General features: G+C 37.6%; 1 protein-coding gene across 1 annotated transcript in view; it reads left to right on the top strand.

Annotated features, from left to right (window-relative positions):
- The first annotated feature begins 635 nt into the window (after positions 1-635).
- HEATR5B (HEAT repeat containing 5B) overlaps positions 636-15793 on the top strand; it is a 73431-nt gene continuing 58273 nt past the window's right edge. Inside the window, exons 1-8 of the mRNA XM_008162243.3 lie at positions 636-776; positions 4096-4307; positions 7259-7367; positions 8947-9096; positions 9340-9511; positions 11223-11380; positions 12323-12572; positions 15295-15450. Of these exons, the coding sequence (XP_008160465.1) occupies positions 651-776; positions 4096-4307; positions 7259-7367; positions 8947-9096; positions 9340-9511; positions 11223-11380; positions 12323-12572; positions 15295-15450 (1333 nt within the window). The 5' untranslated portion in view covers positions 636-650. The remainder of the gene's footprint in view (positions 777-4095; positions 4308-7258; positions 7368-8946; positions 9097-9339; positions 9512-11222; positions 11381-12322; positions 12573-15294; positions 15451-15793) is intronic.

Here is a 15793-nt window from a genome sequence, read left to right as displayed (position 1 = left end):
GACTCCCTCGGCCTGCGGCGGCCTCTGCCTGGTCCCCAGCCCGGCGCTGCGCGAAGGGCCTCGGAGGCGCCGCGGTAACCAGCCCCGCTGAGCGCGCTGCCTCTGCCCGGGGATGTCACGGAAGCTTCAGCCTCAGGGACCTGGCCTCCCACCCCGTTCCTGTAGGAAGACACGGGGAGACTTCCAGTGTGGGACCTTCTTGCTGGGGCGATTTGAGATGCTCCTGGGCCAGGTGCAGCCGGGGAGGGGGGAGGGTGCGGTGCAGCCAGCGGCGGTCAAGGAAAACCTAGGGCTGTCAGGCCTGGCAGGTGTTTGATCTTGGTGCTTTTCCGTTTTCCAGTTCATGGAATGGGTTAATGACCTGTGTTTTTTGTAGGCACTTTTTTTTTTCTGGAAAAATGCATCATTTGCAACTATTTCAGTTATTTTACCCAATTTCCCTCCTCCCTATTATTACTTTTTTTTTGTACCCTTGTCCTTTAAAATTTAGTTCTCAGGTTTTGCCTCGAAGAAGTTATGTAAGTTTCTTTCAAAAGAAATGAGATGGAAAGCCTGACTTTTCATTTCTTAGTGGTCACAATCACGAAGCTGGACTTCTAACAAGTATTTTTTAATTTGTTACTTTAAGGTGTGAATTTGAAACTTCAGTAATGGAGTTAGCCCACAGTTTATTGCTAAATGAGGAAGCTTTGGCTCAAATCACGGAAGCAAAGAGGCCAGTTTTTATCTTTGAATGGTTGCGATTTCTTGATAAAGTCTTGGTTGCTGCCAACAAGGTATGATACTGCTTTTTTTTCCAGTTGGGTTAACATAGTCAAGAATATTATGTGTTCATGATCTGTGAGAAAACATTTTTTAAAAGGTTGTAGGTCTCATGGAACTTGCGACTAGTACACTGTCATAGGGATTTATTGTCTGTACGTTTTTCTATTCTGTGGCAAACCCCAAAACCTCCTTTAAACCCACCTTGTTGCCCATTTCATGTCTCCACCTGGACAGCTGAATGTGACTGGAGAAGAACATGAATATATGACTGGTGTCACTTTAACGTCATTGTCTCTGACTTCAGCTGGTCCCTCCGTGCTGTCTAGCAATCCCAATATCTTCATTTATATCTCTGAGGAGTTAACAATAGACTTTCCCGCTGTTTCCTTCGTCCTGCACAGTCTGTTTCATTATCTGTGTGTTGCTTTCCTGTCTTGAAAATTAGACACTTTGCGTGAAATCTGATGATCTTTGGATGTCTGCTTAAATTTGAGAGTGAGTAGGGAAAAGTTTTCTGGGCAGGGTGAAGTTTGTTCATTGTATTTCACCTGTTGACTAGTCCAGTTCTTTGAGAAACCCTTGATGTTAGTATCATAGATTTCTCTTCCCCAGAAGAGACTTTTCTACTCTCTGTGTTGTAGGGTGTATGACTACTTGCCTAGGTTGTAGGGATTGAGGGAGAAGGCCGGGGACTTCAACATTCATTATGTAAACTTGCACTTAGCCACCCTGTTTTCAGTGCCATTTTCTCAGCCCACAGCTGTGCCGGGGCTCCCTAAGTCCAGAACAGAGGAGAAAGATATGGGAGTCGTAGATTCTCAGTCATTCCCTCCATTTCTAGACAGTACTTCACTTTTCCATAAACTCCTAGAGCCTACAAACAACACCAATAAACAGCATGAGCTTCTAGGGGATTTCTTGTTGTAAGTTGATCTCTTCTCAGCTCTCCCTATTGGGGATACCTGGCTTCCATCTTTTGCATTGATTCATTTCTTGTTTTCTTTACCCTTGAGGATTTGTGGTTTTGGGGGATTGCCCTTTAGTATAGTTTTAGTAAGGTTTCTTTAACAGAGGTTTCTATTTTCTCTTAAACCCCCTCCAGCTGAGTATTTGTTGCCTCTATTCCACTGAAACAGCTCTTGTCCAGTCATTAGTGATCTCAAATTGCCCAAACCAATGGATCAGTATTCTGTATTAATTGACATAGCTGAACTTCTACCTGAAACAAATATTTTTTTAGTTTGTTCTGAAATCGAAAAATACAAAAGAGTATATACAAAGTTATCTAATGAAGCATAATAATACGGACATCTGTAAACCTCCATTCAAATTAAACAATAGATTGTTGTCCTTACTGTGGATGCACGAAGTCCTCCTATTTGTAGTCGCCAAGACACCATTTGCTTTTAGTTCTCTTCTTCCCTAGTTACTCCTCATTTCCTTCTGTTGGTTCTTTCTCAATTATGGGTAGCCTTCTTCTGTTTTAAAAAAATCTGTCTGCACTTACTCTTACAGTGATACCATCTATTCTCGGATTTTTACTACCATCTCCAGTGGTTCTCAACCTTTCTAATGCCGTGACCCTTTAATACAGTTCCTCATGTTGTGGTGACTCCCAACCATAAAATTATTTTTGTTGCTACTTCATAATTGTAATTTGGCTACTGTTAATGAATCGTAATGTAAATGTCTATTTTCTGATGGTCTTAGGTGACCCTGCTAGCGGTTCTCAACCTGTGGGAATTTAACTTTCACAGCATGGGTCCCTATACTGCGACCCACAGGTTGAGAACTGCTAGCAGGGTTGCCTAAGACCATCGGAAAACACAGATATTTACATTACGATTCATTAACAGTAGCCAAATTACAGTTATGAAGTAGCAACGAAAATAATTTTATGGTTGGGGGTCACCACAACATGAGGAACTGTATTAAAGGGTCACGGCATTAGAAAGGTTGAGAACCACTGATCTATACAGTAATGACTCCCAGATAGCCAATGAGACACTCTACCTCTTTCTCTTTGCTGTCAAGAGAACAGCATCTCAAAGTTAATATATTCAAAAACAAATTCTTAATTCTCCCCTTCCAAACCTATCCTTTCTCCAGTGCTCTTCATCTCAGGAAATTAATATTTCATCCTTCCAATTGGTCAGGTCATAAACCTTAGAGGCGTTTTTGTTTTTTTTTTACTTTTCTCTTTTTTTCCAAATTTCACATCATAATCATCAGCAACTCCAAGTGGATCTATCCACTAAATATATCCAGAATTAAATTGCTTTTCATCTTCTCAATTGTTATCAGCCCCATCTCTCATCTGGATTATTGCAAAAAGCTTCCCTACGTGCTAACTGCTTCCAACATGTACCTTGTATTTTTAGCTCAGCCGTCAGAATGAGTCTGTTAAAACATTTAGATCATGTCCCTTCTCTGCTTCATGCTCTCAGAATAAAACACAAAGTTCTTACAGTGATGTATAAGGCACGACACAATATGGTCCCTTCTAACTTTCTGATTTCATCTCCTACTACTTCCTGTCTTTTACTCTGCTCCAGCCATACTGGCCTTCCCACTGTCCTCAGGCATGCTAAGCATACACCCTCCTCCAGGCCTTCACACAGTTGCATCTGCCTGGAATGTTCCTCTCCCCGATATCTGCATATCTTACACCTTACTTCTTTTCAGGGAGGCCTTTCCTCACTAATCTATGTAAAATAGTAATAACTCACACTATTCAGTTGTTTATTTGGGAAATTCTGTGTCTCCCCTGTAGAATGTAAATTCTTGAGGTCTCTGTTGTCTAGAATATTCATGCCTTAAAATAGTGCATGGTATATAATAAGTTCACAATACATATTTCTTGAATGAATGAATGAATTTTTAGTATTGAGTATGGGTAGATCTGAATGTTGTTGTTTTTTGTTGCTTAAGGCTCCTTCAAAGTTTCTTTTGATTTCCTCCACTGACCTGTAACTTTTTGGACTACTGAGTTTGCTTTTAAAAAGGAGCTTATCTGGGTTCTAAAGACATCAGTTGTCCATATGCCCAATATTATACATCCTGGGACTATTGGGTTATTTCTTACTAAGTTGGCATGGAAACTTTTGGAGGGGAACAAAGGAAACTGTTTAATCTAGCAAAGAATGATTAATTTCCTACTGAACGCCTTATCTTGAAAATTCTCATTTATTGTTTTATGCCTAATGTAATATATATTTTAATTATTAGAATGCCCTAACTGTTAAGTTTTTTTTTTTTTACTCAAAAGCAACAAAAGTACGTATTTAAAAAACTGTTGATGTTCTTTATTTATTTATTTTTTTATAACAGACTGATGTTAAGGAAAAACAGAAAAAACTTGTTGAACAATTAACCGGATTAATAAGTAGTTCACCTGGACCACCTACACGAAAATTGTTAGCTAAAAATCTCGCAGCCCTGTATAGCATTGGGGACACTTTCACTGTTTTTCAAACACTTGAAAAATGTAATGAAATTATCAGAAGTAAAGATGACACTGCAGCCTATTTACCAACAAAATTGTAAGTATTTACTTTGAGATCGACCCTTGCATGTTTTTAGGGTTTTGTGTTGTTTTTTTCCCCCAGAGTAACTTGTCTTAATAAGGGGCTGCTGATTATAAAGACCTCCAGATAGATGGAGCCTGAGGCATGCTGCTGACAATAAAAGCTCCCTCAGTAGGTCTGGGGAAGGGGTTCTATTTCAACATTTTCCCATTGCCACTGGGACTTTCAGCAAACTACAGAGGATTGATATAATGTCAGCAATTTGCACAGATGTCTTTTGGTAAGTTTGGATGGAGATAATATTCTTGCCTGGGATGGAAAGAAACAAAGAATTTCTAGGTGATGGGATTGAGGCAGGAATCGGCAAACTGTAGCCCACAGGTCAAATCCAGCCTGATGCCTGTTTTGTTGGGATGCAGACATGTCTATGCATTGAGGAGTAGCTGCTTTCATGCTGTAATGACAGAGTTGAGTCCCTGTGACAGAGACCATTTTGCTTGCAAGCTTTCTGACCCCTAGATTAAGAATTTAATCCAACTCCTAGCCCATACTGTGGTTTGGATCAAGGGCAGGAATTTTTGGAGCAGGTCTTGAAGATAATGAGTGTAGGGACCCATGCTGTGAAAGTTAAATTAGAAGCATAGCAGTTGTGGTACCATGAGGAGTGCTGTGGGAGGGAAAATTACACCTAAATAAGCTTAGCTGTGGTTTGCAGGAGAGCAGTGTCAAAGAAGACTTCTCAAAGAAGCATCAGCTCAAGAGCAATCATCCAGGAAGGAACATGGAAGTTAGTCAAGTAAGAGGTTAAGATGGGAAGAAGAAAAGATGGATGTGATAAGCCAGAGATAGGCAAATTTTATGAAAAGGGCCAGATAATAAATATTTTTGGCTCTGTGGACAACTACTCACCTCTTGCACAGGCAGTATATAAATAATTTGTATGGCTGTGTTCTTATAAAATTATTAGAGGCCTGGTGCACAAAATTCTTGCACTGTGGGGGGTGTCCCTCAGCCCGGCCTGCGCCCTCTCACAGTCAGGCACCCCTTGGGGGATGTCCGGGACCCCTCGCTCCTTACTGCCTGACTGCTCACTGCTCCTTAGCACTGCTGCAGAGGCAGGAGAGGCTCCCCCCACCGCCACTGCACTTGCCAGCTGTGAGCCCGGCTTCTGGCTGAGCAGTGCTCCCCCTGTGGGAGCACATTGACCACCATGGGGCAGCTCCTGTTTTGAGTGTCTGCCCCCTGGTGGTCAGTGCGCATCATAGTGACCAGTCATTCCACAGTTTGGTCAATTTGCATATTACAGCTTTAATATATAGGAGGATTTAAAAAGCAGGTGGCAAGCTGGATGATGGGTAAGATTTGGCCTACAGGCTGTAGTTTGCCAACCTGTTTTCTAGGCAAAGGAAACTTCTAATTGGAAACAGAAATAGCTTATTTATACCTTATTTACAGTGCTTTTTCAGAAAGATACAAACGAATAGAGGAAACAAGTTGTGAGGGGAAGATGATGCATGCTGATTTTGAAGTGTAAGTGGGACTAGCCTATTGACAGTGTGTAATTGGCAGGTGGAAATCCTGGTCTGGATTTTAGAGATCTGAGTTGAGAATGTAGTTTTGGTGAGTAGAGAATGGAGTTTTAGGAGTAGGCTGAACCCTTTGGTGGGGATAAAGTTACCTAGGAAGAGTGAGGAGAGAAGGTGCCAAGGATACAACTCTAGAACACCAACATTCAGGATGCCAGAGCCAGTATAATGGCTTACAGAGGAAATGAGGAAATTAATCTGAACACTGATTCTTTGGTCTGCTTTCAACTGCATAGATAAATTGTGATTACATTTTGTGTTCGGGATAGATGTAAATCTCAAAAGCTTTAGAAGAGATTAGGGATCGTTAGTGCTTTCCACTTTATTTTGGAGTTTGAAGCTATGTTAATGATTTTGAAGATTTAGTTCTCCTCCACACATGTTTTTATAGTTCAGCTTAAGTAGAATTCATTATATATTACATGTTATTTATGTGTAATTCCAGTGGATTCATGGTTTCTGTTTAAGAATTTCCTAATATATTCTGGTATGTGACCTCAGTCATCTTTAACGTTGTTATCAGCCTGGAGAGTATTGAAAAAAGCATGGGATTTGGAGTCAAAGAGGTGAAGGTCGATTCCCTGATTTTACTATTTACTACACATATGATAGTGAGCTAAATTTATGTACCCTTTCTCAGCCTCAGAGTAACTTGCTCAGGACACAGAGCTATTAGGTGGCAGGTTCTATGATTTAAGCACACATCTGCCAGACTCCCACATATATGCTCTTCATCTCTGTGCCCTACTCCGGTCTCTAAGCTAAACTCATAGTTATTCACTTATTTACTGTTTATATGAGTGATGGTTGAGTGGTTTCCTCCCTCGTGAAGAGATAGGCTGCTGTTACATTTCTGTAGCCAAAGGTTCCATTAAAGCCATTTAGATTAAATTTTGCAAGTAATTGTTTACTATTATTTGTAATAGAGGTTTCCTGTTTCCAGAGTTTACATTTCCTTTGGAAGGATAAGATATAACTGAATAAAATGGTCAGGTCACAACACAGTTAACAATATAATTTTGTCAAAATGAGTGGTTGACAGTATTATATATGAGAGAAGAGAGGGATCTTTGTGGATTGACATAATTTGAGAAGTCTTCATGGAAGGAAAGTTTGAGTTTATTTCCAAAGGATGGGTATGATTTGTTATGTAAATATGTACTTATTCTCTTGTTTTGCTAACAAGAATGAAAGTTGATAAACCGTAGTATTTCTTGTGATTATAAAGAATAAACAAGGTGTTTTTCAAAGTTGAAAATTAAGGATATGTAGTCAAAAGTGCCCTGCCCAAATATAAATTGTTTTCTGAAAATGAGAAAAGTTTGATAAAATTAAGTTATTAACCTGAACAATGACTAATGAAAATACCACCTCTCATAGGGCTGCAGTGACTTGTGTTGGAGCATTTTATGAAAAAATGGGGAGAATGCTAGGTAGTGCATTTCCAGAAACAGTAAATAATCTTTTGAAATCTCTGAAAAGTGCAGAGGTAAGTTTTACAACAAATATTATTTAAATGTTTTGCTAGTGGCAGGAGCTAATGTCATTTAAAAATGTATGTTTGCCTTTTTTCTGTCACTGTGGTATTCATACTGTTTAGCAGGAAAGTAATTTAAAATTATGACTTGCAAAAAAATTACTTGCTCTTTTTTAATGTACAGTAACTCATGTTTCAGGGAGAAGGGAAAGAATGCTTTTCTTTGACAAAGAATAGGTTTACGTATCATTTTTTACTTAGCCTTTTGGATATTTTTGCATCACCATTTTATTTTTTGTACCATTACAGAAAGTTCTAAATGGAGTAGATGGTGCAGTAATAAATTAGCACGGACTGAGTAGCTTAAAACAGAAATGTGTTGTGTCACAGTTCTGGAGGCTAGAAGCCTAACATCAAGGTGTCAGCAGGACCATGCTTCCTCTGAAGCCTCCTGGGAAGAAGCCTTCCTTGCCTTCTAGCTTCTAGGAGGTTACTGGCAACCCGTGGCATTCTGCTTTATAGATGCCTCTCTCCCAAACTTTGCCTCCTTGTCACATGGTGTTCGCCCTATTCATCTGTGATCTGTGTCTAAAGTCTTCTCTTGTAAGGGAACCAGTCATGGGATTAGGGCCCACCTCCCAGTCCAGTATATGACCTCTTTACTTGATTTCACCTGCAAAGACCTTATTTCCAAATAAATTCATGTCAACAGGTAATAGCTCTTAGGATGTGAACTAATCTTTTGGGTAGGGGGACACTATTCTATCCACAGCAGCTGTTGTCAAGTAAAAATAGTTCTGTTTTGACATGTCAATTTGATATTGCTTTTGAAAATTGCTTGTCAACTTGAAGTTAACTAAAAATAGCCTAGACCCTGGACTCTCATAGTCTAATTCCCTTATATAGGAAAGCTAAAGATTTGGACAGTGTCTTCTGGGAACTATTTGTCTATTTATTAAATAAGAATTGAGGACATATTGTCAGGTACTGGGCATATAAAGATGAATAAGACAAACATAAAAAAGCTTATAGTCTGGTGAGTGATATCTGTTTTTGAATAAATATACTATTAGATACATGAATCAAGCACTATAAGTGTATGAAAACAAGCGTTTGAATTCATCACAAGAAAATGAGAGTTTAGCATAACTGTGACAAGTTTTTAAAATGTGTTGGATGTCTTCTTTCTCTTAGATGGCTTATATTGCTTTTTAACTACTTTTTACTTAACCTGTCACATTCTGAAAGTGTGGGTCCTTAAGATACGATACTAAAGCTTTTGAGTTTGTCTTCATAGTCTCATTATATTGCACTTCAACAGGTCATAGAAATATGGGAATGTGTTTACCTGCTGTAACCTAATTTCTCAGAAACAATTTAATTGAAGTTAGTAATTTTATTGAAGTTAGTGATTATTTTTACCTTTCAGGTACTTTCTAGAATACTTAATTTTATTTTTTATTACTTACTATTTACAATATAAAGGTAAGGCCATTAGGGCTACAGAATTTTTGTGTTTTGGTATGTTCTTGTTTAAATGTGGAATTTGCTTTACAACCTAATTTTAACTTTTCTTTATGTTTGAGTGTAGTCTCAAGGGCGAAGTGAAATCTTAATGAGTCTACAGAAAGTTCTGAATGGGCTGGGTGGCGCAGCAGCCTCTTCTCATCGCGATATTTACAAGAATGCCAGGTCCCTCTTGACTGACAGGTCCATGGCTGTTCGATGTGCAGTTGCCAAGGTTAGTACTAGACCAATTTATAATGCTGTGGGGTTCACCTGGCTTGTTTTCTATTTCTTAAGGATCACTATACTTTATCTCCTGATGTCCAGTATCTTGAAAATTGTTGTTTCATATTTTTTGTCCAACATTTTGGTTATTTTTGGAGAGTAAATCTGGTTCTTGTTATGCCATCTCTGGAAGTGGAAGTTTTAGGATGTAATTTACTTCTTTTTTCCTTTTTTTTTTTTTTTTAAATGACAGTGTCTACTAGAACTACAGAATGAAGCTGTGTTCATGTGGACTGCTGAACTGGAAAATATAGCCACTCTCTGCTTTAAGGCTTTGGAAAACTCAAATTATGGAGTGCGAGTGGCAGTGTCTAAACTCTTAGGAACAGTCATGGCAACAGCACTAATGCCAAAGCAAGCAACAGGTACCATTGTTTGCCAGCCCCTGACCTAGACTGTAGCAGACACTTGAAGGTACATGGAATGCTTCCTTCTAAATGAGTTATTACTCATTTTTATTACATAAAAATCCACTTTAAAGGATTTCAATCATTAGGTATTTCTCTACTTTTCATAATGTTAAAGTACCCAAATGGTGTTTTTTTCTTGGTATAGTTAAGACATTTTTTATGATGATAATGTACAAGGTAATATTACAGCAAGTATGTTGGACACATAAGCAGGAAGATTTATGCAATGATTTTGTATGATATTCAAGGGCTTTAAATCGGGCACTTGATACCCTTTTTAACTTTAAATCTCTGATGACTAGATCCCATTTGTAACATAGTATTATTTTTCATTTTTTCTTGGCCATCATTGTGAACAGAATCGGAGGCAGCATTGACTTTTCATGTGACATCTCCTATGGCTCCCAATTTCATGGAGATGCTTCAGGGACAGTGGTGTGTAGATCTGAGCAGACCCAGCTGTTCTGTGTTCCCATCCCTACTCTGTATCTATAGAGAAGGAGAGTCAGATGTTAGAGAGTCAAGTCCTAGCTCCTATGTTTATTAGTTGTGAAACCCATTGAGCTTTGTTCTCTTCATCTTTAATAAAAATTATTTCAGTCTGTGAATTAGATGATGATGATGACAGGTAACATTTTTTAAGTGCTCTGTGCCAGGCATTGAATTAAGAATACAACAGAATTGTTTATTTATTCCTCACAAAAGACCTGTGAATTGTAAGTACTATTGTTATTGCCATTTTATAAACAAGAAATTTGGAGTTTAGAGAGATCACATAATTTGTGTTCGACTAAGTGTTGTTTTAAGTGTCAGAGCTGAAATTAAAATTCAGGCGGTTACATTCTAAAGCCTACATACTTAATCATGAGCTCTATGTCTCTTCTACAGAATTTTTGTGAGGGTTATATTTGCTACTGTATGTGAAAGGACTTCATAAAATGTGAACCTGTATACCAAAGATGGCAAGACAGCTGTAATCCAGTGACATTTCTTTTTTAATCCTCACCCAAGATATATTTTTCCCATTGATTTTTCAGACAGAGTGGAAGGGAAGGAGGAGGGGAGTGGAGAGAGAGAGAAACATTGATGTGAGAGAGACACATCGATTGGTTGCCCCCGCACAAGCCCTGACTGAGGCTGGGATCGAACCTGCAACCAAGGTACGTGCCTTGACCAGGAATCGAACCAGAGACCCTTCGGTCCACAGGCTAACGCTCTAACCACTGAGAAAACTGGCTAGGGCTCCAGTGACATTTTAATGCATTAGTAACTGTTTGACGAAGTTTCTTTGTGTCCGTCTCAGTTTTGGGAAGGAAGCTGTCTATGATCAGTTAGCAGTATCTGCTGTGGGTATGCTTTGTCCTTGTTGTGTTACACATATTGAGGTTACATCATTATTAGACTATTCTGTCATAGATTTATTAAATTGATTTTGATTTTTAGTTATTTCTATTCTTCTTAGCATTTTTGCTTCAAATTGAATTTATTTTTACAAGTTCATTGTCAATTTTAAGAAAATAGGAAAACTCAATGGCTTTATCTCCTTTGTGGTAACTTAGATATGCTTAGAAATAATTACTTGAATTTTCAAGCTAGATTATTAGAAAGCTTTATTTAACTGATAACAAAATACATTTGTTTATAATTTTACTTTTCATCCTGAAAGTAATGCGCCAGAATGTGAAGCGAGCGACATTTGATGAAGTCTTAGAACTCATGGCCACAGGATTTCTGCGTGGAGGGTCAGGTTTCTTAAAGAGTGGTGGAGAAATGTTAAAAGTTGGAGGGTCTGTTAATCGTGAAGTGAGAGTTGGAGTCACACAGGTTTGTAATACATGTATAAAAGAGTTCTGTTCATATCCTTGTGAAAATTCATGGAAGACTCTTGCTAAGTATAGTACACACACAGATTTTTAATATTGTCTGGTTTCTTTCAAAACATTTCTTTTACCAAATGAATGAATTACATTTAAAACTACAAATTGCATGCTTCTATGGAAAGGTAGATACTTAATGATGTATAAATAAGCCTATGTCTACTTTATTTATATAAATATCTAAGAAAATTTTACTTTTTAGAAAATCAGCTGTGAAATAATTCTGTTGTAATTAAAATGTTATTTAGGTAGCTTGAGACATTTAGATTTTAATTTTGATCATCGATCCTGTAGCTAAAAATATTGGTTAACACTTTGGATTTTCATAAATTGTTAATCACCAACGTAATTCTAAAATTAAACCTGACTTAGAATTATAATTTTAAAATAATAACACTAAGTAAGATGTTATGGTTAATGATCTAATAATAATTAATGCCTAATAAGATGAAATATTTCATTGTGATTTTAGTCAAAATCACTTCAACTGTTTCTTTTTCCTGAAACAAGTGTAAATAGAAGTAACCATTTTTTATCTTAAAGTCAAAAGCAAGTGATTGGTAGCTCTAGGTCTGTATTTATTTAGTGTGTTAGGGTTTTCTTATTCCTACAACCTATCACCTTCTTCATAACCAAGATAAAGTCAGCTTTCCTTTCATCCTTTACCACTCACTGTGTTCTTCACGAAGCTATTGTCTTAACTATGTTAGTCAAAGATAATTCCTATGCTAGAAGTACTAAAAATGTCTCATGTTTTAAATTCTCTGTATTTTAATCTCAAATATAATTTATTTGCATGCTATTGTCAGTTATTTCTGTGGTTGCTTTATCTGTAATTTCAGTTCATTTATAAACATTTATTTGAAGTTGTATCTTAATCTGTTTATAGGCATATGTTGTTTTTGTCACAACATTGGGTGGTCAGTGGTTGGAGCGTAGCTTTGCTACATTCTTGTCCCACGTACTTGATCTGGTTTCCCATCCTCGGGCAACGCAAACACATGTAGAGGCGGTGTACTCAAGACGATGTGTCTCCTTTATCCTGAGAGCTACCGTGGGCAGTTTGCTAGGTGAAAAAGCCCAGATTGCAGCTGCCAAAGAAATATGCCAAGCTATTGGAAAACAGATGAAAGTAGTAGGTAAGGATTGATGTAATAATGTTATTGATGAAACAGATGAAAGTAGTAGGTAAGGATTGATGTAATAATGTTATTGCCTTAGTCATTTAGTACTTTTTATTATTAATAAACTAGAGGCCCGGTGCATGAATTTGTACACATTGAAAGGAAATTAATTAGAAGAAATATTTTAGAGGCTGGAGAGGGTCCTTGGGAGGTTGGCTCCAGGGCATGTCTGGCCCATCTCGCCTAGTCCCTATCGGGGCTGATCGGGGTCGGCCGGCTGGGGAGGGGCTGCGGGAGGGCTCCAGGGGGTGTCCAGCTCCTCTCATCCAGTCCCCATCGGGGCCGATTGGGGCTGGTCGGCTGGGGAGGGACCATAGGAGGTAGGCTGGCTGGGGAGGGACTGTATGAGGGCTCCAGGGCATGTCCGGCCCCTCTTGCCCAGTCCCAATTGGCTGGACCCCAGCAGCAAGCTAACCTACCAGTCGGAGCATCTGCCCCCTGGTGGTCAGTGCACATCGGTTGGACACTTAGCATATTAGACTTTTATATATTTAGATACCAACATCTGATTAATTTATATATTTTTCTGGGCTGTTTTTTAAGTCATTTTATTGAGTACTCTTATTTGGTATTAAAGCAACACATAATTTTAGTGAAATAGTTTTTAAAGACTTTGGTAGCATGTTTATAAAATTAGGGTTTTTGTCTTATTTCAGGTACCTATACTGATTTTATAGCTCTCCTGGTACACAGCAGTATTGCTTTGCTCTCTTTAAGGAATAATCAATGTGATTTTATGTTTGGAGCCTTTTATTTTACATGGAGCCTTTTATTTCTAAACCTTGGTTTTTCCCCTCCCTTACTAGACTTAATATGAAGACTTGAGAAGAATCGCACATTATAGGATATATTGTGAAACCCCAGTAATTCATAATTAAAAGAAATCCTTTTCTAAGAAGTATCAATTTTATACATTTTTTAATTTAACAAATAGTCTGAAATTCCAAAGCAGTACTTTAAGGTTTGAATAATCTATAATAATAAAAGCATAATATGCTAATTAGACCTAGGGTGACCTTCCGGATGAAGCTGTGGTGGTGGTGGCCGAGGCAGAGGCGGCCCCCGGCCACTGCACTGAGGCAGAGGCAGCCGCTGCTGTGGTGGGGGCTGAGCCCCTTGCACAAATTTCGAATTTCGTGCATCAGGCCTCTAGTGAGTGAGATAAAGTTCCTGCCTTTATGGAGCTTACAATTCAATTAGGAAATCAAAGCAAGGTAAATGTAAATTCTGTAAGACAGTTTAGTTTTATCACTCTTGGTAATATACATTAACTTTAATCAGGTACATTATATTGCTTCATAGAGTTCCTTAGAAATAAGAATTTAATGAATAGATAATAACCAGTAATTTATATTTAGAGAAAATAATTTTATAAGTTTTACAAGTACACACAGTTTATAGTTTTTGTTGTTTATATCTTTGCAAACCATTTTTTAAATGTACAGGGCTAACTGAAAATTATAAATTATGAATTAAAGGTTGCTTAAGTTAAGAAGGTATACCAGTAGGTCTTGAGATATGTTAAAATAGCAATATATTCTAGGTGTACAACTTGAAAAATCTTTATACTTTGATTCATTGAAGAAATGTTTGAGTGCCAGAAACACTACCAAATCGTGGGAGGAAAATTGTGAACCAGATACAGAGAACTACCTGTTCAGGCATCTTCTAGTTTAGTAATCAAAGAAAGAATTAATGCATTTCTAAGTCCAGAAATTGCTAAGAAGAAAAGAGGTATTTAATTAGAGTCCATAATGTGTTAATTTATTCTATTCTATTCTATATTCTATATTTTAGTCTACTAATTCATAATGAATGCAAAAAGGGTAAGAAAGTTTTACTGTCATTTATGAGTTATTAATTTTAAGGCCATAGAGTAGTCATTTGATTTAAAAATCCTAAAAGCTTAATAAAATAATATATATGCTATATATCTGGAATTTATGGGCCAGAATGTATTCTCAATTAGTAAATTGACAAGGGATTTACAGCTGTTCTATGTTAAATACATCCCAAGTCTAGTGGACATTAAAAGGTGATGGGACGGGGCATAAAAGTGAATGGGGACTTTGAGGAACATTCCAGTAATAAGATCTAAACCCTCTTTCCTTACATATCCACTTTCTGGTCAGTAATTTGATGATGCTACCAATATATAGCAGCACTTGAAAATAGCAGTAATAATAGTAAGTAACAATAATAGCCACTAACATTTATTAAATGTGTATTGAGGGCAGCACTGTGTTAAATTCTTTATATGCACTGACTAATTGTAACAGTACTCTTCAAGATAGGCACTTAACCCTTTCAGCAGAGGTGGAACTTGAGACCTAGGTAGGCTGAGTGTCTTGCCCAGTGCCAGATAGCTAATATGACTGGGGAAACTGGGGTTTGAACCCACGTCTTCTTTCTCTAGAGCCTGTGTTTTTGTACACTGTAGTTTGCTGCTGCTTACTAAAATTAGGTCTTATCCTAGAAGCAGACAAAATACCTCAGTATATATGTATTAAAGCATTGTCATGAAGTCATTAAATAATGTTTTTAGGCTACTTCACTATTATTTACACAAGTTTTCTGCTGAGAATTCTAACACTCAGGCATAATTAAATATAATTATGTAGATCAAGAAAATTGTATTTAATTCACGCTCATTGAGGACATGCTGTTGTGTTTCCAGAAGCAGTAGTGAATGACACCAGCAGTGAAAACAAGTCTGGAGCAGCAGACATCGCAGCCAGCCAGCATGTGATGGTCTGCGCCCTCCAGGAGCTGGGCAGCCTGGTGCAGAGCCTCAACGCCACTGCCTCCCCTCTAATTCAGGAAGCATCTATAGGTATGATATCCACTTACTTGCAGAAATATTCCTTTACCATTTTTAAAAATCATAGGTATAATTGATATTTAGGTCCTGATTAGCTGCTTGTCATCAAATTAGCAGTTTAGATCATTTGGTAAAAGTAGAGTTTTATTCAACTTAAAATTCACTGTGATAGTCAGTATTGAATTAAATGGTGAAATAAAGTTTGGGGAAACAAATTAAAAAAGTCATGGTAGTTTCTGACTAAAATTTGTTGAATAATTTCATTTATTTTACATCCACATTTATATTTTATTGAATGTAATTATACTATGTTCTTTGTAGAAAATGTTCCTTTAAAGTACTCTGCTATTTATGA

The sequence above is a fragment of the Eptesicus fuscus genome, chromosome 16 (genome assembly GCF_027574615.1).
Source record: "Eptesicus fuscus isolate TK198812 chromosome 16, DD_ASM_mEF_20220401, whole genome shotgun sequence".
NCBI classification, from domain to species: domain Eukaryota; kingdom Metazoa; phylum Chordata; class Mammalia; order Chiroptera; family Vespertilionidae; genus Eptesicus; species Eptesicus fuscus.
The sequence above is the reverse complement of the archived record's forward strand: the minus strand, read 5'-3'. Positions and strand labels throughout refer to the sequence as shown.